The sequence below is a fragment of the Embiotoca jacksoni genome, unplaced genomic scaffold (assembly GCF_022577435.1).
Source record: "Embiotoca jacksoni isolate LCO1_2020_lvr unplaced genomic scaffold, fEmbJac1.0.p SCAF_48, whole genome shotgun sequence".
Classification (NCBI taxonomy): Eukaryota; Metazoa; Chordata; class Actinopteri; family Embiotocidae; genus Embiotoca; species Embiotoca jacksoni.
The window spans coordinates 1,990,221-2,012,661 of record NW_027185401.1 but is presented as its reverse complement, the minus strand read 5'-3'; the positions used below and the strand labels follow the sequence as shown (position 1 = coordinate 2,012,661).

General features: G+C 39.7%; 2 protein-coding genes and 1 gene segment (V, D, J or C); all 3 read right to left on the bottom strand.

Moving 5' to 3' along the window:
• The window catches only part of LOC138210754 (immunoglobulin lambda-1 light chain-like), a 91,397-nt gene that overhangs the window by 1,999 nt on the left and 66,957 nt on the right, over window positions 1–22,441 (bottom strand). Inside the window, exon 1 of one of the 5 annotated variants that reach the window (XM_069170058.1) lies at window positions 800–1,817. The exons of the other annotated variants lie outside the window; for them this stretch is intronic. Coding sequence (XP_069026159.1) covers window positions 800–944 — 145 coding nt within the window. The 5' untranslated portion in view covers window positions 945–1,817. Of the gene's footprint in view, window positions 1–799; window positions 1,818–22,441 lie in introns of those variants that run through there. 5 annotated transcript variants of the gene reach the window in all.
• On the bottom strand, window positions 3,661–5,179 carry LOC138210757 (zinc finger protein 22-like). The gene is made up of 2 exons (XM_069170062.1): window positions 5,048–5,179; window positions 3,661–4,663 (listed from the first exon to the last, which is right to left on the bottom strand). The coding sequence occupies exons 1-2, from the start codon at window positions 5,070–5,072 to the stop codon at window positions 4,035–4,037; spliced, it is 654 nt and encodes a 217-aa protein (XP_069026163.1). The 5' UTR covers window positions 5,073–5,179; the 3' UTR covers window positions 3,661–4,034.
• LOC138210772 (immunoglobulin lambda-1 light chain-like) lies at window positions 14,299–18,493 on the bottom strand. The segment is given in 3 exon segments: window positions 14,299–14,737; window positions 15,144–15,437; window positions 17,293–18,493. Coding segments are annotated over 3 exon segments (573 nt in total).

Here is a 22,441-nt window from a genome sequence, read left to right as displayed (position 1 = left end):
AAAAACATGAAATTTTAACTGAGACTTAAAATAAAGTGTAATATTGGTTTTCCAAAACTTCAAGAAATGACTCAAATGTACTGAGATGATCAAACAGTTAATATTCATTAAGATATTAATTATCTGTCCAAAACAATTAACAGAAATGTTTACTTTATTATTAACAACAGGATTTCATGTGAACAATTAAGCTACTAATTGATGATTGATTAAAAATTTTACTTTTCATAGTTTTGTTTCATATTTTTTTTTCACAAAATTTTAACTTAACACAAAATACTACTTGCATTTATAATAAACACAATTATTTCGTTTTTCCAAAACATCAAATGATGATACAAATCTACTGAGATGATTAAACAGTTAATATTCATTAAGATGTTCATTAACTATCCGACACGATGATTTAAAATGTGTACTTTTGTATAAATTTAGAAGAAAAATACAATATTAAATTAAATTTACCATAAATCTCATCTTGTTTTCAAAAGTCAAGTGATGATTTAGAACTACACAGATAATCAAACACTAAATATTCCTAACAAAACTAAAACGTCACTTTTTGTGGATAATTTCATTCTCACGCAGAGAAAAAGAAAAAGATTTAGTTGTTATGGGAGATTCAAACATATTTTCAGAAATTATAGATTTTTTCTGATGTAACAATGTCTGCAAGATGAATTCTCTGCTATCTGTTAAAAAAATAACCTGTGAAGCCCGAAGCAGCAGAAACTGACTTTAAACACATTTTCAGTTTCTACAATAAAATAGCTGAAGCAAAATAAATGTTTGTTCTTACCTGTTACATACAGTTTAGTTCCAGAGCCAAAGATGTAGTAGTAGTCGGATCTCCCCACAGTGAAACAGACTGATACAAAAACCTGTCTTCTGCTGAACGTGTCAGATGAAGTGAACGAGTCCAAAGTGTCATATTTCAGCTCCATGATGTGTTTCTTTCAGGTTCATATCAACATGACTGTCTCTTCTTCTGATGGATAAGATGGACGTGAGGTCACAGTGACCTTGACCTTTGACCTCGACCTTTGACCTTCCAGTCAGTTTATCGTTGATGTAGTGAACCTTTGTGTAACATGTGAAGAAACTACCTCCAGGCATTCATGACATATTATATTCATGAGGATGGATCAAAGTGAGCTGACAGTGACCTTGACCTTTGACCTGTGACCCCCAAAGTCCTTGAGTACAGGTGCTGATTTTATCCAAATTTGAAGAAATTCCTTCAAAGCGTTCTGAAATTCAAAGTGACAAGAATGGGATGACGGGATAGGAAAGACATGAGGTCACATTAACTTTGACCTTTGACCCTTGACCACCAAAATCAAGTTGTAATTCATCCTTTAGCCCGGTAAACGTTTGTACCAAGTTTGAAGAAGTTCTCTGGAGGCATTCTTGAGATATCGCGTTCACGTGTCGGTGAAGGAACCTGAAAACATAAAGACTCCCGTTATGGTTGTCGCTAAAAAATAAGATTTAAAGTACTTATATTTACAGAAGATGCAGCCTGTGTGTTCAATAATATAGTCACAGACTCTGATGTAAAACTACGTCACTTTTCTGACTCAGCACTTTTTATTTGACATTTTAACCCAACTAATGGTTCTTTAACTTCAGAAAATAAAAATGAGAACAAAAATATTTCTGTGATGTGCAGTTTGCTGATTATAAAGGAAGTGATGGTCGTACTTCAAAAAAAGGTCCCAGTTAAAAACAATAATTCAAATTCATGCAACTTTACCATCAACTTTCTCTTGTTTTTATCTTGAAAGCTGCTGAAAACAAAATGAAATAAATCTAAAATAAGATCTGACAGCAGTAAAGAAAAACTTCCCTCAGCTCAGTCTGTTTGTGAGATGGAGCTGAAATGTGAACCTGAGCTGTGGTTTACTGCTCTCTTCCTGTCACAAACACTGTTTGACATCTGCTGGTTTTTGTTCAGGCTGCAGGGATCATTTCTCACTGTGGGTAACATCCTTATAACAGTAGCAGTAGTAGGTGGCTGAATGATGGAGTGTGACGTTCTGGATCTGCAGCTCCCAGCCGTTCCCTTTATTCACTGCAGAGAAATCATCTTTCTGAGGATGATTGTACCCTGAATATATTTTTCCATAGCTCCTATCAATACGAAGAATCAGTCTGAATGTTTCTGTTTCTTTCTTCTGGTACCAGAACACATAAACATCATCACACTGGTCAGTTTGTTTACAGCTGAATGAGACTTTGTCTCCAACTTTCCTGGTCAGAGTTAAATCATCCTGAATGAGCTCTGCTGCCATGGCAACCAGCGCTGTGGAGACACGGACGGACAGATGAAGGTCAGCGTGACGGCGTTAGTTAAAGGTGAAGTTTGCCGGCTCCCGATTGGCTGGAAAACACTCACCTGAACACAGACAGCACAGAGCAGCAGCCGGGAGGAAAAACATTTCGTTTCTTCGGTGCGGCGGCGTTTCCTTCTGGTGAACCTGGAGAGAAGTGACGCTCCGACGCAGCCGAGGACGAACGAGGACGAGCCGTGAGAGACCAGACGAGGGACACGTGGTTTCTAACAGGTCCTCAAAACCCTCCCATCAGCCCCTGCAGCACAAAGATAAGACTGCTGCTGCTGATTGACAGCTCGGCTGAAGCTGCTCGTGCGGTTTCATCGTCTGGATTTGAAAAAAAAAGAAAAAAAAATCTGGGTCACATGATGCAGAAACACTGAAAAACATTCAGGTTGGTGGTGAGTTTATAACACGGACTGTTATCTGATGTTTAAAATACAAAACTACAAATCCTCACAGCTCCTCAGAAACTGATTGAACTGATGGATTTAAATTCATTTAATAAAGTAAATTAAATTCTATTGATTTGAATTCTTTTCTCTCTTCTAACATCACAGATTTTGATCGTCATGTTGTTCACGTTGTTTCCACGAAACAAATATTTTCCCTCAGATTCAGTCCGACATGTTTCAAACTTTATAATCTGCTCTCACATTTTAAATAAAGTTCTGTTTTGATTTATGAGTTCGTGGAAACGAAGCCGTCAGAGATTCTGCTGGAAACAGAGTCGACTGCAGCTTCTTTTTTTTTTTTTGTCTCCTCCACCTTCCAGCTGATGTGAAATTCATCTCCAACGAGTCGTCTGGATCTCGTTGTACTTGCGGTGACTCGCCTCAAGATGGCGCCGCCTCTCTTTACTTCTTTATTGAAGACACAGACGGCAACAAAAATCCTCCTGATGATAAAATATCAGTGTCGCTGCTCATTCTGTCAAATCCATCACATAAACCCAGCGGAAGTTTCAGCTGGAAGTTGTGAGGTTTTACATTTAAAGGGATAGTTTCCTTACAAATGTTCCATTAACGCTTGTTGACGCTACTGCCATCTGCTGGCGAAAATTAACATACATAAAGGTTATTTTTGTGTCTTCACTATGCAAACAACAACAAAAAAAAAACAGATTTAAAAGCAAATTTCTGGCACTACAAACACAAATCAAGTTTTTAAGTAAAAAATATATGAACTAAGACTAATTTTTTTTATCTTAATATTTCTTAAATAAAATGACTAAAAGTAGTCCAACTACAAAGTTTATTATTTGTCTGAGGAATACAGCGATTTAGAAATAGATATAACATTAAAAAATAAATACAACAAAATGTGTCTTTTTACTTTTTATTATGAACGCACCATAAAATCCCAAAGTGTAACTCGCTGCAACCATGGCAACGTTACACTTCCCCTTTTCTTTGTAAACGTTTTTCCACGCGTTCGCATCAGTGAAGACTTTTAACGTGACGTTTTCCAAAAACACTATTAGTGGAAAAAAAAAAGAAGAAAAAAAAAAAAAGATGCAGGACTGTTAAAAGTAAAAATGCAATGAGCTTTCTGCTAAAGATTCCTCCACAATCAAGACAACCTTACACGGGTTGTGCAGTCTGATACAGATTGAAACCTGATTTAACAATAAAAAATAAAATAAATAACATTATGATTCATAAGCGCTTCCGGTAGAGAAAAAGTTCCCCGGGGTCGCTACGACTTCTCCCCCGCGTGAGTCCTCGTGTGCTTTTTCAGGTGCGACGTCTGGGTGAAGCGTTTGCCGCAGGTGTCGCAGGCGTAGCGCTTGTCGCCCGTGTGGATCGTCATGTGCCGTTTCACGTGCGCCGTCTGCGTGAAGCGCTTCCCGCACGTTTGGCACGAGTACGGCTTCTCGCCCGCGTGGATCCTCCGATGTTTGTCCGTGTGGGACTTGTAGTCGAAGCGCTTTCCGCAAACGTCACATTTTAGACGCTTTTTACCCGTTTGGGACGCGACCGACTCGTCTGCGTTGCTCCTGAGGCGTCTCTTCTTCGGCTTCATCTCGGCCTTTGCGCGCCGGCCTCCTTTTTGATCTCGGCTCTCGGCGACTAGAAAGCTGCGATCGCTGTCCGGTTCCGGGTCGCTGCGGTCGCTTTCCTCAAAAGTTGGAGTCCCCGTGAAGGTTTCCGTCTCCAGCTTCAGAACGAGCTGCTCTCCGTCCCGACCGAGTTCCTCCTCTTCCTCTTTGATCTGCGGAGGTTCTGGTTCCTCCTGGTCCAAACCGGAGTTCCTCTCCTCGTTCCAGAGCTGAAGGTCTGAGAGAAACTCCTCCTCCTCCTGACAGACATGTTGCTGTGGGACGTCTGGAGGGACGAAAAGACGCGAGAAAAAGATTATTAACGTAAAGACAGAAAAACACACAGTTGTTGTTGTTGTTCTGTAGTGCATGTTGATGTCAGTTTGTTTTTCTCACCTCTTCCACCTTCCAGCTGGCCAGAGGCCTTTTTGACATCAAATGATTTTTACTTCTAGTCTTAGACTAGAAAACGGTGTAACCGGGTAAAATAATCTTAGATTTACATTTTAAATCTAGTCGGTCTTGTTTTCAACATGAAAGGATCATCTAGTTTCACCGGTTATCTCCTTGACTTACGGACATTCACGAGTCCCGTCTTGTACAACCAAACGTACCAGACGGCATATCGAAGAAGAACAAACTTAATACGAGTGTTTAGTCATTTTCTTACCTGAAAATACAAATAAAAGTAGCATCGATTGAGTATCTGCGTTTCTAACGTCCGTCCCAACGGTCTCGCTGGGTCGACTGGGTCGACCGAACTGTTGTAAAGGAGCACAGCGGCCTTCATTGAGATCTTGTTGACGCTACTGCCATCTGCTGGCGAACATTAACATCTATGAAGGGTATTTTTGTGTCTTTATAATGCAAGCAAATCAAATAATAGTTTTAAAAGCAAATTTCTGGCACTGTAGTCACAAATCAAGTTTGTAAGGAAAACATATATAAACTGAGAATAAAATTATTGCATTGCCAACAAATTTGCTCTTAAAGTTTTGTTAGTTTTGGTCACAGATGAAGAATTTTGCTCGTGAAACTAGAATTCTTTTGGCTGCAAATTTAAAACCTTCACTCTCAAGTCAAAAGCATTGTTGAAGGTTAAGTTGGATGTAGTGGGCGGGGCCAACGCTGGAGACGGGAGTTTCTATTGGTCAGACTGAATCTGGGGGAAAATATTTGTTTCGGATTTTAACTGCTTTCATTCAAAACTGGAACATTTGTGAGGAAACTATCCCTTTAAATGTGAAACCTCACAACTTCCAGCTGAAACTTCCGCTGGGTTTATGTGATGGATTTGACAGAATGAGCAGCGACACTGATATTTTATCATCAGGAGGATTTTTGTTGCCGTCTGTGTCTTCAATAAAGAAGCAAAGAGAGGCGGAGCCATCTTGAGGCGAGTCACCGCAAGTACAACGAGATCCAGACGACTCGTTGGAGATGAATTTCACATCAGCTGGAAGGTGGAGGAGACAAAAAAAGAAGAAGCTGCAGTCGACTCTGTTTCCAGCAGAATCTCTGACGGCTTCGTTTCCACGAACTCATAAATCAAAACAGAACTTTATTTAAAATGTGAGAGCAGATTATAAAGTTTGAAACATGGACTGAATCCGATGGGAAATATTTATAATATGATATATGACAAACAATTAAAAGAATCAAAATAAATAATATAATTTTTTTTTACTTCATTAAATTCATTTAAATCTTTCAGTTCAATCAGTTTCTGAGGAGCTGTGAGGATTTGTAGTTTTGTATTTTAAACATCAGATAACAGTCCGTGTTATAAACTCACCACCAACCTGAATGTTTTTCAGTGTTTCTGCATCATGTGACCCAGATTTTTTTTTCTTTTTTTTTTTTCAAATCCAGACGATGAAACCTCACGAGCAGCTTCAGCCGAGCTGTCAATCAGCAGCAGCAGTCTTATCTTTGTGCTGCAGGGGCTGATGGGAGGGTTTTGAGGACCTGTTAGAAACCACGTGTCCCTCGTCTGGTCTCTCACGGCTCGTCCTCGTTCGTCCTCGGCTGCGTCGGAGCGTCACTTCTCTCCAGGTTCACCAGAAGGAAACGCCGCCGCACCGAAGAAACGAAATGTTTTTCCTCCCGGCTGCTGCTCTGTGCTGTCTGTGTTCAGGTGAGTGTTTTCCAGCCAATCGGGAGCCGGCAAACTTCACCTTTAACTAACGCCGTCACGCTGACCTTCATCTGTCCGTCCGTGTCTCCACAGCGCTGGTTGCCATGGCAGCAGAGCTCATTCAGGATGATTTAACTCTGACCAGGAAAGTTGGAGACAAAGTCTCATTCAGCTGTAAACAAACTGACCAGTGTGTTAGTGATCTGTTCTGGTACCAGAAGAAAGAAACAGAAACATTCAGAGCAATTCTTGACCTTAATTGGAGCAATGGAGAAATATATTACAACTACAATCATCCTCAGCAAGATGATTTCTCTTCAGTGAATAAAGAGAACGGCTGGGAGCTGCAGATCCAGAACGTTAAACTCAATCATTCAGCCACCTACTACTGCTCCTGTTATAAGTCTGTTACCCACAGTGAGAAATGATCCCTGCAGCCTGAACAAAAACCAGCAGATGTCAAACAGTGTTTGTGACAGGAAGAGAGCAGTAAACCACAGCTCAGGTTCACATTTCACCTCCATCTCACAAACAGACTGAGCTGAGGGAAGTTTTTCTTTACTGCTGTCAGAACTTATTTTACATTTATTTCATTTTGTTTTCAGCAGCTTTCAAGATCAATATTTTTGTTCTCATTTTTATTTTCTGAAGTTAAAGAACCATTAGTTGGGTTAAAATGTCAAATAAAAAGTGCTGAGTCAGAAAAGTGACGTAGTTTTACATCAGAGTCTGTGACTATATTATTGAACACACAGGCTGCATCTTCTGTAAATATAAGTACTTTAAATCTTATTTTTTAGCGACAACCATAACGGGAGTCTTTATGTTTTCAGGTTCCTTCACCGACACGTGAACGCGATATCTCAAGAATGCCTCCAGAGAACTTCTTCAAACTTGGTACAAACGTTTACCGGGCTAAAGGATGAATTACAACTTGATTTTGGTGGTCAAGGGTCAAAGGTCAAAGTTAATGTGACCTCATGTCTTTCCTATCCCGTCATCCCATTCTTGTCACTTTGAATTTCAGAACGCTTTGAAGGAATTTCTTCAAATTTGGATAAAATCAGCACCTGTACTCAAGGATTTTGGGGTCACAGGTCAAAGGTCAAGGTCACTGTCAGCTCAGTTTGACTCATCCTCATGAATATAATATGTCATGAATGCCTGGAGGTAGTTTCTTCACATGTTGCACAAAGGTTCTCTACATCAACGATAAACTGACTGGAAGGTCAAAGGTTGAGGTCAAAGGTCAAGGTCACTGTGACCTCACGTCCATCTTATCCATCAGAAGAAGAGACAGTCATGTTGATATGAACCTGAAAGAAACACATCATGGAGCTGAAATATGACACTTTGGACTCGTTCACTTCATCTGACACGTTCAGCAGAAGACAGGTTTTTGTATCAGTCTGTTTCACTGTGGGGGGATCTTTGGCTCTGGAACTAAACTGTATGTAACAGGTAAGAACAAACATTTATTTTGCTTCAGCTATTTTATTGTAGAAACTGAAAATGTGTTTAAAGTCAGTTTCTGCTGCTTCGGGCTTCACAGGTTATTTTTTTAACAGATAGCAGAGAATTCATCTTGCAGACATTGTTACATAAGAAAAAATCTATAATCTCTGAAAATATGTTTGAATCTCCCATAACAACTAAATCTTTTTATTTTTCTCTGCGTGAGAATGAAATTATCCACAAAAAGTGACGTTTTAGTTTTGTTAGGAATATTTAGTGTTTGATTATCTGCGTAGTTCTAAATCATCACTTGACTTTTGAAAACAAGATGAGATTTATGGTAAATTTAATTTAATATTGTATTTTTCTTCTAAATTTATACAAAAGTACACATTTTAAATCATGGTGTCGGATAGTTAATGAATATCTTAATGAATATTAACTGTTTAATTATCTCAGTAGTTTTGTGTCATCTCTTGATGTTTTGGAAAAACAAGATATATTTTATTTATTATATAAATATAGTATTTTCGTAAAAACAATTAAGAAACAGAACTATGAAAAGTAAGAATTGTAATCAATTGTCAATTAGTAGCTTAATTGTTCACATGAAATCCTGTTGTTAATAATAAAGTAAACATTTCTGTTAATTGTTTTGGACAGATAATTAATATCTTAATGAATATTAACTGTTTGATCATCTCAGTAGTTTTGAGTCATCTCTTGAAGTTTTGGAAAAACAAAATTAAACTTTATTTTAAGTCTCAGTTAAAGTTCATATTTTTTAAAAGTATTTTTAAGAAAAGTATAGATATATGTTAATTTTATCAGATAGTCAATAAATAGCTTAATTGTTTACATTAAATTCTGGATAACTATTTGTTACATGAAGGTACAACTTAAACATGAAAATACATTAACATAAAAATGTAATGAATATATATGCATTTTAAATATATATATATTTGCAAATGTAAAAGGTGGTATTTAAATGAACACATTTTATTACTTGAATTTTCAATTTCAGAATAATGTCTTACATAACACCACTTAAAATTGTTATGAAATATAATTATCTAAACTGTATTGGTGTTTTGATGTGTTTAACAGTTCAAGTTAATGGTGGTAAATATTTAACGTGCAAAACAATGTTTTAAATCAAATAACAATGTTTCTTTCTTCAGAGGCAACTACAGAAACTTTTATATTTACTTTTATATTGAAGAAATAGTTTCCATTGATTTCATGTAAATTTTATTAAGTTACATTAAAGTATTTGGTAAAATAATAACCGTGCCAATAAAGCTGTAATATGATTTAATGTTTCAAACATTTTCAGTCTTCTACATGTGACACTTGAATACATGAAGTGATGATTGTGTCTGATATGAAGGTGAACACAGTATGTAGTGAACTTTGTGCTGTATTGATGAGTAGTTTCTTGATCAGAGTCCATGTAGTTTCCAGGATCAGACTGAATGCAGTGCTGGAAGCTGCTGTTGACTGTGTCACTGTGTGTCTGTGCTGCTTGTTGCTGCTGTCAAACTTCAGATAAGCCGGTGGTGAAGCCGGAGGTAATCATGTACCCAGCAGCATGCAGAGCCCACCTGGAGGGGAGGACCTTCCTGCTGTGTCTGGCCTCAGCCATGTTTCCTCCTGAGGTCCAGTTCTCCTGGAAAAGACAGAAGAAGAACTACTTGCTGGAGGAGCTTCTCTCTTCTGAGGGAGAACAGCTGGAGCTCAGAGAGCCGGGACGCACCGCCTCCATCAGGGTGGTTGATCAGGATGATCTCCACACCTTTAAATACCACTGTTACGTCAAGCATGAGTGGGACACAGTGAAGAACCAGACAGAAGAAGGTAATGAAGGCTTAGTGACTGTGTTCAGCAGGGATTCAGCTTCACGTGGAGACTCTGTCAAAGAGGACGGACATGTCTCACTGCAGCTCCAAACATCTGTCTCCATTTTATTTCAGAGGTTCCAGCTCCAGCAACCACCGATCCTCCACAGACAGAACCAACAGCTGACTGTAAGATCACCTGCTGTCGGTGTAGGGGTCATATTAAAGCTTGGTCAGGTCCTGAAGGGTCTTTGAGCTTTCAGTCAAACTGTAGTGGACACGTGTCTTCTTGCAAAACTGGTCCTCCCGCCAGGAAATGTTAAAGCGATAAAAAAAATTAATGATATTCACAAGAAATGTATATATTTGAACAGACTGTGGAGAGATGAATGACCTGTCTGTCTGTCTTTCTGTCTGTCTGTCAGTGTCCTTCCAGTCTCTGTACAGGGTGAAGCTGCTCTGCGTGTTGTACACAGTGCTGATAGTGAAGAGTCTGGTGTACTGCTGTGGACTTTCTCTGATGACGAGCCTGAGAAACAAGAGACCGTCCACCAACTGAACACATGCTCGCTGACTGGTCATCTTAAATATAACTTTAATCAGTTTTCAGAAATTTTATTTTTGACGTGTGGTTGGTTTAAATGTGGACTTGGATAGAGTTGTCGAAATGTTTTTAAAAACTTAAAGTGTGACAAACAAAACGTGAAATTAAGCTGAATTTTTAGCTGCCTTGTTGGTATTTTAACAGTTAACATTTCTTTCATCTTGTTCTTATTTTTAAATATTGTAGGTTGTAGGTTCCTCTCATTTATTCAGTACAATATTCTCAATAAACTAACAAAAAAACATTATTGTTTCAGGTCTCTGCTTACAGTAATTTACCGTGATTGTACATAAATTCTCTCCCATCCAAAACTGAAGTAAAAAAAAGAGAAACGTTCAGGCTGATACGAATATCATTGTACAAACAAACACAAACCATTCCTGTACTACTTTAGATAAACATGAACGTGCAGTTTTTTATCTAAACAAGCAGGTGTGTGAGATCCAGCTGGTTCAGGTCTGCATCTCCTGATCATTTATTTTGTGTATGAATCATTTTGTTTTAACTTGTGTCAGTGTCAAAGTAAACCTCTACGCCAGTGGTGTCAAACATACGGCCCGCCGGGGGGTCCAGCTCGGCCCGCCGGATGACTTTGCTAAGTGTGAAAATTACAGAAAGACATAAATTGCATTTCTATGAGAATATGGAGGTTTATGAGTACAAACGTTGTGTTATTTTTGTTTTAATCGATCCAGTAATTGCTTCAAAAACAGCGTAAATGCGACGTCTGCTCCGGAGGAAGAAGCGCTCGGTGCCACAGGAAGCAGCGCTCGCTGCTCGCTTTGTGACGCGTTTGACGTCAAACCTCCCGGCAAAATCTGAACCACTTCCCGAAGCAGTCACGTGGTACAGCCGGGCAGCGAGGCTTCGGACGTCATCATTTTTGGCTCCTCCCCTAAATGAAGCAACCCTCGACACGCGCTTCGAGGAAACGCCCCCTCCGTTACTCGACACGCTTCGAAGCGTCGGCACATCTCGTAACATCACTAGTAGTCGTCCTTCATCATGTTGTTTGTTGTAGCCTGTAATGCCGAGTGCTAGCGCAATGCAGCATCCATTCATTCTGCACACGTGGCTTAATTAACACTGCATGCTTTCTTCAGCGCTCTGTTGAGATCTTGTTTAGTTCATCACTGACGTATGATATGTGTTCCTGAGTCTCATTGTTTCAAGTATTCTGACTGTGTTTTTGTTCCTTGAATCGATGTCAACACTTTGTGTTAGTTATGCCACACGGCGTCGAGTTGCCATTAACTTATTGTTTATTAAGTTACATTATTCTTACGTTGTGTGTTCTTCTTCTGTTTCAGAACCACACAAACACACTAACCCACGAATGTGAGCAAACCCCCTCCGTTCTGGGTGACTAACTAAGTTGAATAAAAGTTCTTTCACTGGAACCTCTGGACTCAGTAGTGATTTGACCAGTCACTTCAGTGGTGGGCTGTGATTTCTGGAACCCCAGTTTATTATCGAGGCCACAGTCAGCCAATCTCTTCGTTTCAGTGAATACAGATCAGATATAAAATCACATCAGTGTAGCATTGATCCCAAATGAAGCGAAAATGACTTAATAAGCTTAAAGATATGTTATAATGCAAGAATCATGTGACACGTCATGAGTGAAACACAGACGGCTACAATGGTAAAATTTAACATGAATCTCCCGGAGAGAAGTGGGTCAATGTGTGTAGTGAGGTGAATTAATTACATTTTATTGGATTAAACTCATTAACATGTACAAACTCTTCTGACGGGTACATTTCTTTGTTTTTATAGCACCTAAAATAATGAGACCTGAAGTGAACCAACACCGAACAAGTTCCAGGTTTTGTTAACGTGTGAAACGTCATGACTTGTTTGTCTCTGTGGTTTGTGTTTCTGTCTCTGTGTGGTTTGTGCGCTGTTGCTCTTTGTATTAATAGCATAACCTTGTTAACAGGTTTGACATGAGCAAAAATGCCATGTCACCAATACCTCACTCCAAGATCCGTCACTATTATTCTCCAAGATTCATTTTTAGACTTTTTCTTGTCATTTCTATCAGACTAAAAACACTGTAAATATCGGGTCATAAAAAGAGAGCAGGAAGTTTATGGTCTCTGCTTTTACTCTGTCAAAGTTCATTTCTCTGATCTCAATTTACGGTTTGAGCTGTTTCTCTCTTTGATGAATAACACAGCTCCTTCCTGGAATCATTCTTCCACCGGTGTGAACGGTTGTAACTGTCGACGTCTTATTAAACCCACAATGTGGAGGCTGCAGAGCAGAAACCCCCGCAGCCCGTCTGCTGCAGGAAAGGAAGTTTTCATTAGCAGTCAACAGTTTTTTTTTGGTTTTTCTAACCACAGAGAACAGATTCATATCTGCAGCTGTTATGAGCTCCCCTCTCTGTCGTTGGTCTTCCTTCTTTACTCGAAATAACTTTTTCCACTGCGCCCCCCGTCTGCCAAGAGTTGAAACTGAACGTCATCGCCCACCTGAAGCTCGGGGCACGTTAGTTTTACACTTGACATTAATGCAGAAGTACTTCGGTACATCACAAAATGACCTGGAGGTTTTTACACCTTTTTATAGTTAAATTATGAAACAGCAGAACAGGAGAGAACGTACACGTATACGAAAATTAAATTACCCCGCTGTCCGAGCTGAATCACATGAATATACAACAAAACAAAAAAAGGAGAAATTTACGAAGAAAGAAAATGCAACACGAGAAAATTAAACTCAATCTACTCTAATTCAAGTTATCGCTATCAATGAGTGATTAAGATTCATGAATTAATTGACCCAGTAAGAGGAACATCAAAGTGCACTTTCAGTTGTCAACTTTAGACAAATTCACCTCATAAGTTCCACTGACACACCAACCTACTGGGAATTAAACTGATTCTCTACTACTAATAAACACGCCCTTCATTTCTTCAGCATTCAGACTTCAGCCGTTTTATCAAAAAGCTGCATGATTGTTGTTTTTGAGCATTTGTAGCTTCAGAGCAGCTCAATCTGCTGTATGTTCATGTGTGTAAACAACAGTGTCATCAGCGTAGAGCAGGGGTGTCAAACTCATTTTAGTTAAGGGGCCACATACTGCCCACTTTGATCTCAGGTGGGCCAGACCAGTAAAATCATAGCATAATAACGCATACATAACAACAATATTTCTCTTTGTTTAAATCATTGGTGAAGGTTTTTGGATGATAAACCCTGTTTTAAGGTCTTTCTACAATAAACTAGAAACATAAAGACCAAAAACTCAGACATCAGCCCACTGTTTATCTGCCCCAGCTCTCCTCTGCAGATTCCCTCGCTTTGTGACGCGTTTGACGTCAAACGCGTCACAAAGCGAGCAGCGAGCGCTGCTGCCTGTGGCACCGAGCGCTTCTTCCTCCGGAGCAGACGTCGCATTTACGCTGTTTTTGAAGCAATTACTGGATCGATTAAAACAAAAATAACAAAACGTTTGTACTCATAAACCTCCATGTTCTCATAGAAATGCCATTTATGTCTTTCTGTAATTTTCACACTTCGCAAAGTCATCCGGCGGGCCCAGCTGGACCCGCTGGTGGGCTGGATCCGGCCCGCGGGCCGTATGTTTGACACCCCTGGCGTAGAGGTTTACTTTGACACTGACACAAGTTAAAACAAAATGATTCATACACAAAATAAATGATCAGCAAATGCAGACCTGAACCAGCTGGATCTCACACACCTGCTTGTTTAGATAAAAAACTGCGTGTTCATGTTTATCTAAAATAGTACAGGAATGGTTTGTGTTTAGTTGTACAATGATATTCGTATCAGCCTGAACGTTTCTCTTTTTTTTACTTCAGTTTTGGATGGGAGAGAATTTATATGCAATCACGGTAAATTACTGTAAGCAGAGACCTGAAACAATAATGTTTTTTTGTTAGTTTATTGAGAATATTGTACTGAATAAATGAGAGGAACCTACAACCTACAATATTTAAAAATAAGAACAAGACGAAAGAAATGTTAACTGCTAAAATACCAACAAGGCAGCTAAAAATTCAGCTTAATTTCACGTTTTGTTTGTCACACTTTAAGTTTTTAAAAACATTTGGACAACTCTATCCAAGTCCACATTTAAACCAACCACACGTCAAAAATAAAATTTCTGAACACTGATTAAAGTTTTATATAAGATGAACAGTCAGTGAGCATGTGTTCAGTTGGTGGACGGTCTCTTGTTTCTCAGGCTCGTCATCAGAGAAAGTCCACAGCAGTACACCAGACTCTTCACTATCAGCACTGTGTACAACACGCAGAGCAGCTTCACCCTGCGCAGAGACTGGAAGGACACTGACAGACAGACAGAAAGACAGACAGACAGGTCATTCATCTCTCCACAGTCTGTTCAAATATATACATTTCTTTAGTATATCATTCAATTTTTAATCGCTTTAACATTTCCTGGCGGGACAACCAGTTTTACAAGAAGACACGTGTCCACTACAGTTTGACTGAAAGCTCAAAGGCCCTTCAGGACCTGACCAAGCTTTAATATGACCCCTACACCGACAGCAGGGTGATCTTACAGTCAGCTGTTGGTTCTGTCTGTGGAGGATCGGTGGTTGCTGGAGCTGGAACCTCTGAAATAAAATGGAGACAGATGTTTGGAGCTGCAGTGAGACATGTCTGTCCTCTTTGACAGAGTCTCCACATGAAGCTGAATCCCTGCTGAACACAGTCACCAAGCCTTCATTACCTTCTCTCTGGTTCGACTCATGCTTGACGTAACAGTGGTATTTAAAGGTGTGGAGATCATCCTGATCAACCACCCTGATGGAGGCGGTGCGTCCCGGCTCTCTGAGCTCCAGCTGTTCTCCCTCAGAAGAGAGGAGCTTCTCCAGCGAGTCGCTCTTGTTCTGTCTTTTCCAGGAGAACTGGACCTCAGGAGGAAACATGGCTGAGGCCAGACACAGCAGGAAGGTCCTCCCCTCCAGGTGGGCTCTGCATGCTGCTGGGTACATGATTACCTCCGGCTTCACCACCGGCTTATCTGAAGTTTGACAGCAGCAACAAGCAGCACAGACACACAGTGACACAGTCAACAGCAGCTTCCAGCACTGCATTCAGTCTGATCCTGGAAACTACATGGACTCTGATCAATAAACTACTCATCAATACAGCACAAAGTTCACTACATACTGTGTTCACCTTCATATCAGACACAATCATCACTTCATGTATTCAAGTGTCACATGTAGAAGACTGAAAATGTTTGAATAATTAAATCATATTACAGCTTTATTTGCACGGTTATTATTTTACCAAATACTTTAATGTAACTTAATGATATATAATTGAATTTACATGAAATCAATGGAAAATATTTCTTCAATATAAAGGTAAATATAAAAGTTTCCGTAGTTGTCTCTAAAGAGAGAAACATTGTTGTTTGATTTAAAACATTGTGTTGCACTTTAAATATTTACCACCATTAACTTTAACTGTTAAACACATCAAAACACCAATACATTTTAGATAATTATATTTCATAACAATTTTAAGTATTCTGTTTTGTAAGACATTATTCTGAAAATGAAAATTCACGTAATAAAATGTGTTCATTTAAATATCACCTTTTTATATTTGCAAATATATATATTTTTAAAATGCATATATATTTATTACATTTTTATATTCATGTATTTTCACATTAAAGTTGTACCTTCATGTAACAAATAATTATCAAGAATTTAACATCAACAATTAAGCTACTTATTGACTATCCGACAAAATTAATATATATCTATAGTTTTCTTAAAAATTCTTTTAAAAAATTAAACTTCAACTTAAATTTTAAATATAATTTTGTTTTCCCAAAACTTCAAGAGATGACTCAAAACTACTGAGATGATCAAACAGTTAATATTCATTAAGATATTAATTATCTGTCCAAAACAATTAACAGAAATGTTTACTTTTATTATTAACAACAGGATTTCATGTGAACAATTAAGCTACTAATTGACAATTCATTACAAGTTTTACTTTTTGTAGTTTTGTTTCATAATTGTTTTTACGAAATTTTAACTTAACACAAAATACTATATATATATATACATGTATATTTAATAAATAAAATATATCTTGTTTTTCCAAAACATCAAGAGATGACACAAAACTACTGAGATGATTAAACAGTTAATATTCATTAAGATATTAATTATCTGTCCAAAACAATTAACAGAAATGTTTACTTTATTATTAACAACAGGATTTCATGTGAACAATTAAGCTACTAATTGATTATTGATTAAAAATTTTACTTTTCATAGTTTTGTTTCATAATTTTTTTTTTCACAAAATTTTAACTTAACACAAAATACTACTTACATTTGTAATAAACACAATTATTTTGTTTTTCCAAAACATCAAATGATGATACAAAACTACTGAGATGATTAAACAGTTAATATTCATTAAGATATTCATTAACTATCCGACACGATGATTTAAAATGTGTAGTTTTGTATAAATTTAGAAGAACAATACAATATTAAATTAAATTTACCATAAATCTCATCTTGTTTTCAAAAGTCAAGTGATGATTTAGAACTACGCAGATAATCAAACACTAAATATTCCTACCAAAACTAAAATGTCACTTTTTGTGGATAATTTTATTCCAACGCAGAAAACATCAATAAAATGTAGTTGTTATGGGAGATTCAAACATATTTTCAGAAATTATAGATTTTTTTCTTATGTAACAATGTCTGCAAGATGAATTCTCTGCTATCTGTTAAAAAAAAATAACCTGTGAAGCCCGAAGCAGCAGAAACTGACTTTAAACACATTTTCAGTTTCTACAATAAAATAGCTGAAGCAAAATAAATGTTTGTTCTTACCTGTTACATACAGTTTAGTTCCAGAGCCAAAGATGTAGTAGTAGTCGTATCCCCCCACAGTGAAACAGACTGATACAAAAACCTGTCTTCTGCTGAACGTGTCAGATGAAGTGAACGAGTCCAAAGTGTCATATTTCAGCTCCATGATGTGTTTCTTTCAGGTTCATATCAACATGACTGTCTCTTCTTCTGATGGATAAGATGGACGTGAGGTCACAATGACCTTGACCTCTGACCTCGACCTTTGACCTTCCACTCAGTTTATCATTGTTGTAGTGAACCTTTGTGCAACATGTGAAGAAACTACCTCCAGGCATTCATGACATATTATATTCACGAGGATGGATCAAAGTGAACTGACAGTGACCTTGACCTTTGACCTGTGACCCCAAAATCCTTGAGTACAGGTGCTGATTTTATCAAAATTTGAAGAAATTCCTTCAAAGCGTTCTGAAATTCAAAGTGACAAGAATGGGATGACGGGATAGGAAAGACATGAGGTCACATTAACTTTGACCTTTGACCCTTGACCACCAAAATCAAGTTGTAATTCATCCTTTAGCCCGGTAAACGTTTGTACCAAGTTTGAAGAAGTTCTCTGGAGGCATTCTTGAGATATCGCGTTCACGTGTCGGTGAAGGAACCTGAAAACATAAAGACTCCCGTTATGGTTGTCGCTAAAAAATAAGATTTAAAGTACTTATATTTACAGAAGATGCAGCCTGTGTGTTCAATAATATAGTCACAGACTCTGATGTAAAACTACGTCACTTTTCTGACTCAGCACTTTTTATTTGACATTTTAACCCAACTAATGGTTCTTTAACTTCAGAAAATAAAAATGAGAACAAAAATATTGATCTTGAAAGCTGCTGAAAACAAAATGAAATAAATCTAAAATAAGTTCTGACAGCAGTAAAGACAAACTTCCCTCAGCTCAGTCTGTTTGTGAGATGGAGGTGAAATGTGAACCTGAGCTGTGGTTTACTGCTCTCTTCCTGTCACAAACACTGTTTGACATCTGCTGGTTTTTGTTCAGGCTGCAGGGATCATTTCTCACTGTGGGTACGAAGACTGATAACAGTAGCAGTAGTAGGTGGCTGAATGATGGAGTTTAACGTTCTGGATCTGCAGCTCCCAGACGATCCCTTTATTCACTGAAGAGAAATCATCTTTCTGAGGATGATTGTACCCTGAATATATTTCTCCATCGCTCCTATCAATACCAAGAATCACTCTGAATGTTTCTGTTTCTTTCTTCTGGTACCAGAACAGATCACTAACACACTGGTCAGTTTGTTTACAGCTGAATGAGACTTTGTCTCCAACTTTCCTGGTCAGAGTTAAATCATCCTGAATGAGCTCTGCTGCCATGGCAACCAGCGCTGTGGAGACACGGACGGACAGATGAAGGTCAGCGTGACGGCGTTAGTTAAAGGTGAAGTTTGCCGGCTCCCGATTGGCTGGAAAACACTCACCTGAACACAGACAGCACAGAGCAGCAGCCGGGAGGAAAAACATTTCGTTTCTTCGGTGCGGCGGCGTTTCCTTCTGGTGAACCTGGAGAGAAGTGACGCTCCGACGCAGCCGAGGACGAACGAGGACGAGCCGTGAGAGACCAGACGAGGGACACGTGGTTTCTAACAGGTCCTCAAAACCCTCCCATCAGCCCCTGCAGCACAAAGATAAGACTGCTGCTGCTGATTGACAGCTCGGCTGAAGCTGCTCGTGAGGTTTCATCGTCTGGATTTGAAAAAAAAAGAAAAAAAATCTGGGTCACATGATGCAGAAACACTGAAAAACATTCAGGTTGGTGGTGAGTTTATAACACGGACTGTTATCTGATGTTTAAAATACAAAACTACAAATCCTCACAGCTCCTCAGAAACTGATTGAACTGATGGATTTAAATTTATTTAATAAAGTAAATTAAATTCTATTGATTTGAATTCTTTTCTCTTTTCTAACTTCATCTGTAATTAATGTGTTTAGATTGTAATTTTTAGTGTATTTCAAATTAAGAAATGTATTGGAAATGGTGTTGTAGGTAGGTAGGTAGGTATTTAATTTATTAATCCCCGAGGGGAATTTTTTTCGCTATAGCAGCATACAGAAGCAATGAGATAATAATAGAAATAATAGAATAAAATAACAGAATATAATAGAATAGAATAATAGAAAAGCAATAAAATAGCAGTAAATAGCAGTAAAAAATAAAAAATATAAAAAGCACAGTATATACAGTACAGTATATATGTATATATATTATATACAAACAAACCAAGACACACAGTCAACAGTGTTACTGTTATGTGATGGATTTTGCCAGAGGTGAGTTATTGTACAGTCTTATTGCTGTCGGCAGGAATGATCTCCTGTATCTGTCCTTGTGACAGCGGAGCTGGAGGAATCTTTTGGAGAAAGTGCTCCACTGTCCCTGCAGCAGGTGGTGGAGAGGGTGGACAGGATTATCCAATATGGACAATAGTTTGTTCAGCGTCCTCCTCTCCACCACCTTTTCCAGGCTGTCCAGTTTGTAGCCGATGACGGAGCCGGCCTTCTTAACCAGTTTGTTAAGTCTGTTGGTGTCTCCGGCTCCAATGCTGCTCCCCCAGCAGACCACAGCGAAGTACAAAGCACTGGCCACAACAGATGGTAGAACATCTCCAACATCTCGCTGCACACATTGAAGGATCGAAGTTTCCTCAAGAAAAAGAGTCGACACATCACCTTCTTGTAGACAGCGTTGATGTTGGTCTTCCAGTTCAGTCTGTTGTCATGGAGACACCAGGTACTTGTACTCCTCAACCATGTCCACCTCCTCTCCCAGAACTCTCAGCGGTTGTGGAGCCGTCGTCTTCCTCCTGAAGTCGACCACCATCTCTCTGGTCTTGGCCACGTTCAGGAGCAGGTGATTTCTTCCCGCCCACTCCACAAAGTCCTCCACTACTGTCCTGTACTCGTCCTCCCGTCCATCCCTTATACACCGACCACTGCAGAGTCATCAGAGAACTTCTGCAGATGGCAGGACTCTGAGTTGTACTGGAAGTCAGTTGTGTATAAGATGAACAAGAAGGAGACAGAACAGTTCCCTGAGGAGCTCCAGTACCACTGACCACCGTATCAGACAGCACACTGCCCAGACGGACAAACTGTGGTCCCCCTGGTTCTCTCTCTCCCCTTGAACCCAGTAATCTCCTTCATACCGGTCCACACCTCCCTCACGTTGTTCTGTTGGAGTTTGGCCTCCAGCTTCCTCCTGTAGGAGTCCTTGCACTCCCTGAGCTTCTCCTTCAGGTGGCGCTGCACACTCCTGAGCTCCTCCCTGTCCCCAGACCTGAAGGCTGCTTTCTTCTTATGAAGAAGAACTTTCAGGTCACTGGTGATCCACGGCTTATTGTTGGGGAAGCAGTGTACAGTCCGGGATGGTACGGTGGTGTGTTCACAGAATTTAATGTAATCTGTGATACAGTCCGTCACGCTGTTGATGTCCTCCCCATGTGGTCCACACAGCACATCCCAGTCCGTGGACTCAAAGCAGTCCTGCAGGACGTCTTTAGCCTCCTGTGTCCACCTCCTCACAGTCCTGGTGGTCACAGGCTGCCTCTGCACCAGGGGAACATACTTGGGAGTCAGCAGGACCAGGTTGTGGTCTGATCTACCAAGGGTGGGGGTGGGGGGGGGGGGGGGCAGTAGTACTGTATGCATCCATGGCATTAGCATACAGTAAGTCCAGAGTTTTATTGTTCCTTGTGGGGCAGTTAACATACTGGTGCAAAGTTGGCAGTACTTTATCCAGACTGGTTAAAGTCTCCAGTAACTGCCAAAAATGCACCGGGATGCTTAGTCTGCAGTTTGGACACAGTGGAGTAGATGGTGTCCACTGCTGCCTCTACGTCAGCTGATGGAGGAACGTACACAGCGATAACAATGGCGGACGTGAACTCCCTCGGCAAATAATAAGTGCGCATCCCCACGGCTAGAAGTTCAATGTCCGGGATACAGAAACGTTCCTTCACACACGTGGTCGGGATTGCACCACCTCTCGTTCACATAGACTGCAATCCCTCCACCTTTCTTCTTGCCGCTCCGAACAACGTCTCCGTCCGCCCGAACAGTCCTGAAGCCGGGTACGGCCGCGCTGCTGTCCGGGAGATGTGAGTGCAGCCACGTCTCGGTGAAACACATGATGCTGCACTCCCGGTACTCTCTCTGGGTCTTTACCAGCGCGCCGAGCTCGTCCGTCTTGTTGGCCAACGACCTCACGTTCCCCATTAAGATCTCCGGTACCGCTGGTTTATATTTCCTCCTTTTCGCCTTCAGCTTAGCTCCAGCTCTGCAACCCCGACGTCTTCTCCGAAGTTCGTCCGGGATCTCAGGCCTCGCTCCGGGCAGCAGCAGTAGGGGCCTACTCAGCGATCAGCTGATCACGAGAGTAAACAATAACAATGGCCCCAGCCAGAAACGTGGAAAAATTACGGTCCATTGTCTGACCTTTAACTTAAAATCCTCCTGATGATAAAATATCAGTGTCGCTGCTCATTCTGTCAAATCCATCACATAAACCCAGCGGAAGTTTCAGCTGGAAGTTGTGAGGTTTTACATTTAAAGGGATAGTTTCCTCACAAATGTTCCAGTTATGAATGAAAGCAGTTCAAATCCTTCACAGAGCAGGTTTACTGTGGAAAATGTAACATGTTCCTGAAGGTCACATGATCAGCTTCTCTGTCACTGGAACAGACAGGAAACTAAAACACTGACCTTCATCTAAATATCATACAGTGATAAAAAAAACAATAAAAAAAAACATTCACGAGTCCCGTCTTGGACAACCAAACGTACCAGACGGCATATCGAACAAGAACAAACTTAATACGAGTGTTTAGTCATTTTCTTACCTGAAAATACAAATAAAAGTAGCATCGATTGAGTATCTGCGTTTCTAACGTCCGTCCCAACGGTCTCGCTGGGTCGACTGGGTCGACCGAACTGTTGTAAAGGAGCACAGCGGCCTTCATTGAGATCTTGTTGACGCTACTTCCATCTGCTGGCGAACATTAACATCTATGAAGGGTATTTTTGTGTCTTTACAATGCAAGCAAATGAAATAATAGTTTTAAAAGCAAATTTCTGGCACTGCAATCACAAA

What these genes read in the sequence shown, in the direction of transcription:
- LOC138210757 (XM_069170062.1), bottom strand. Translation starts at nt 5,072, where the DNA reads ATGCTACTTTTATTTGTATTTTCAG. An exon ending in ACTTTTATTTGTATTTTCAG is followed by an intron (nt 4,664 to 5,047) that starts GTAAGAAAATGA and finishes TCGTCCCTCCAG; the next exon opens with ACGTCCCACAGCAACATGTC.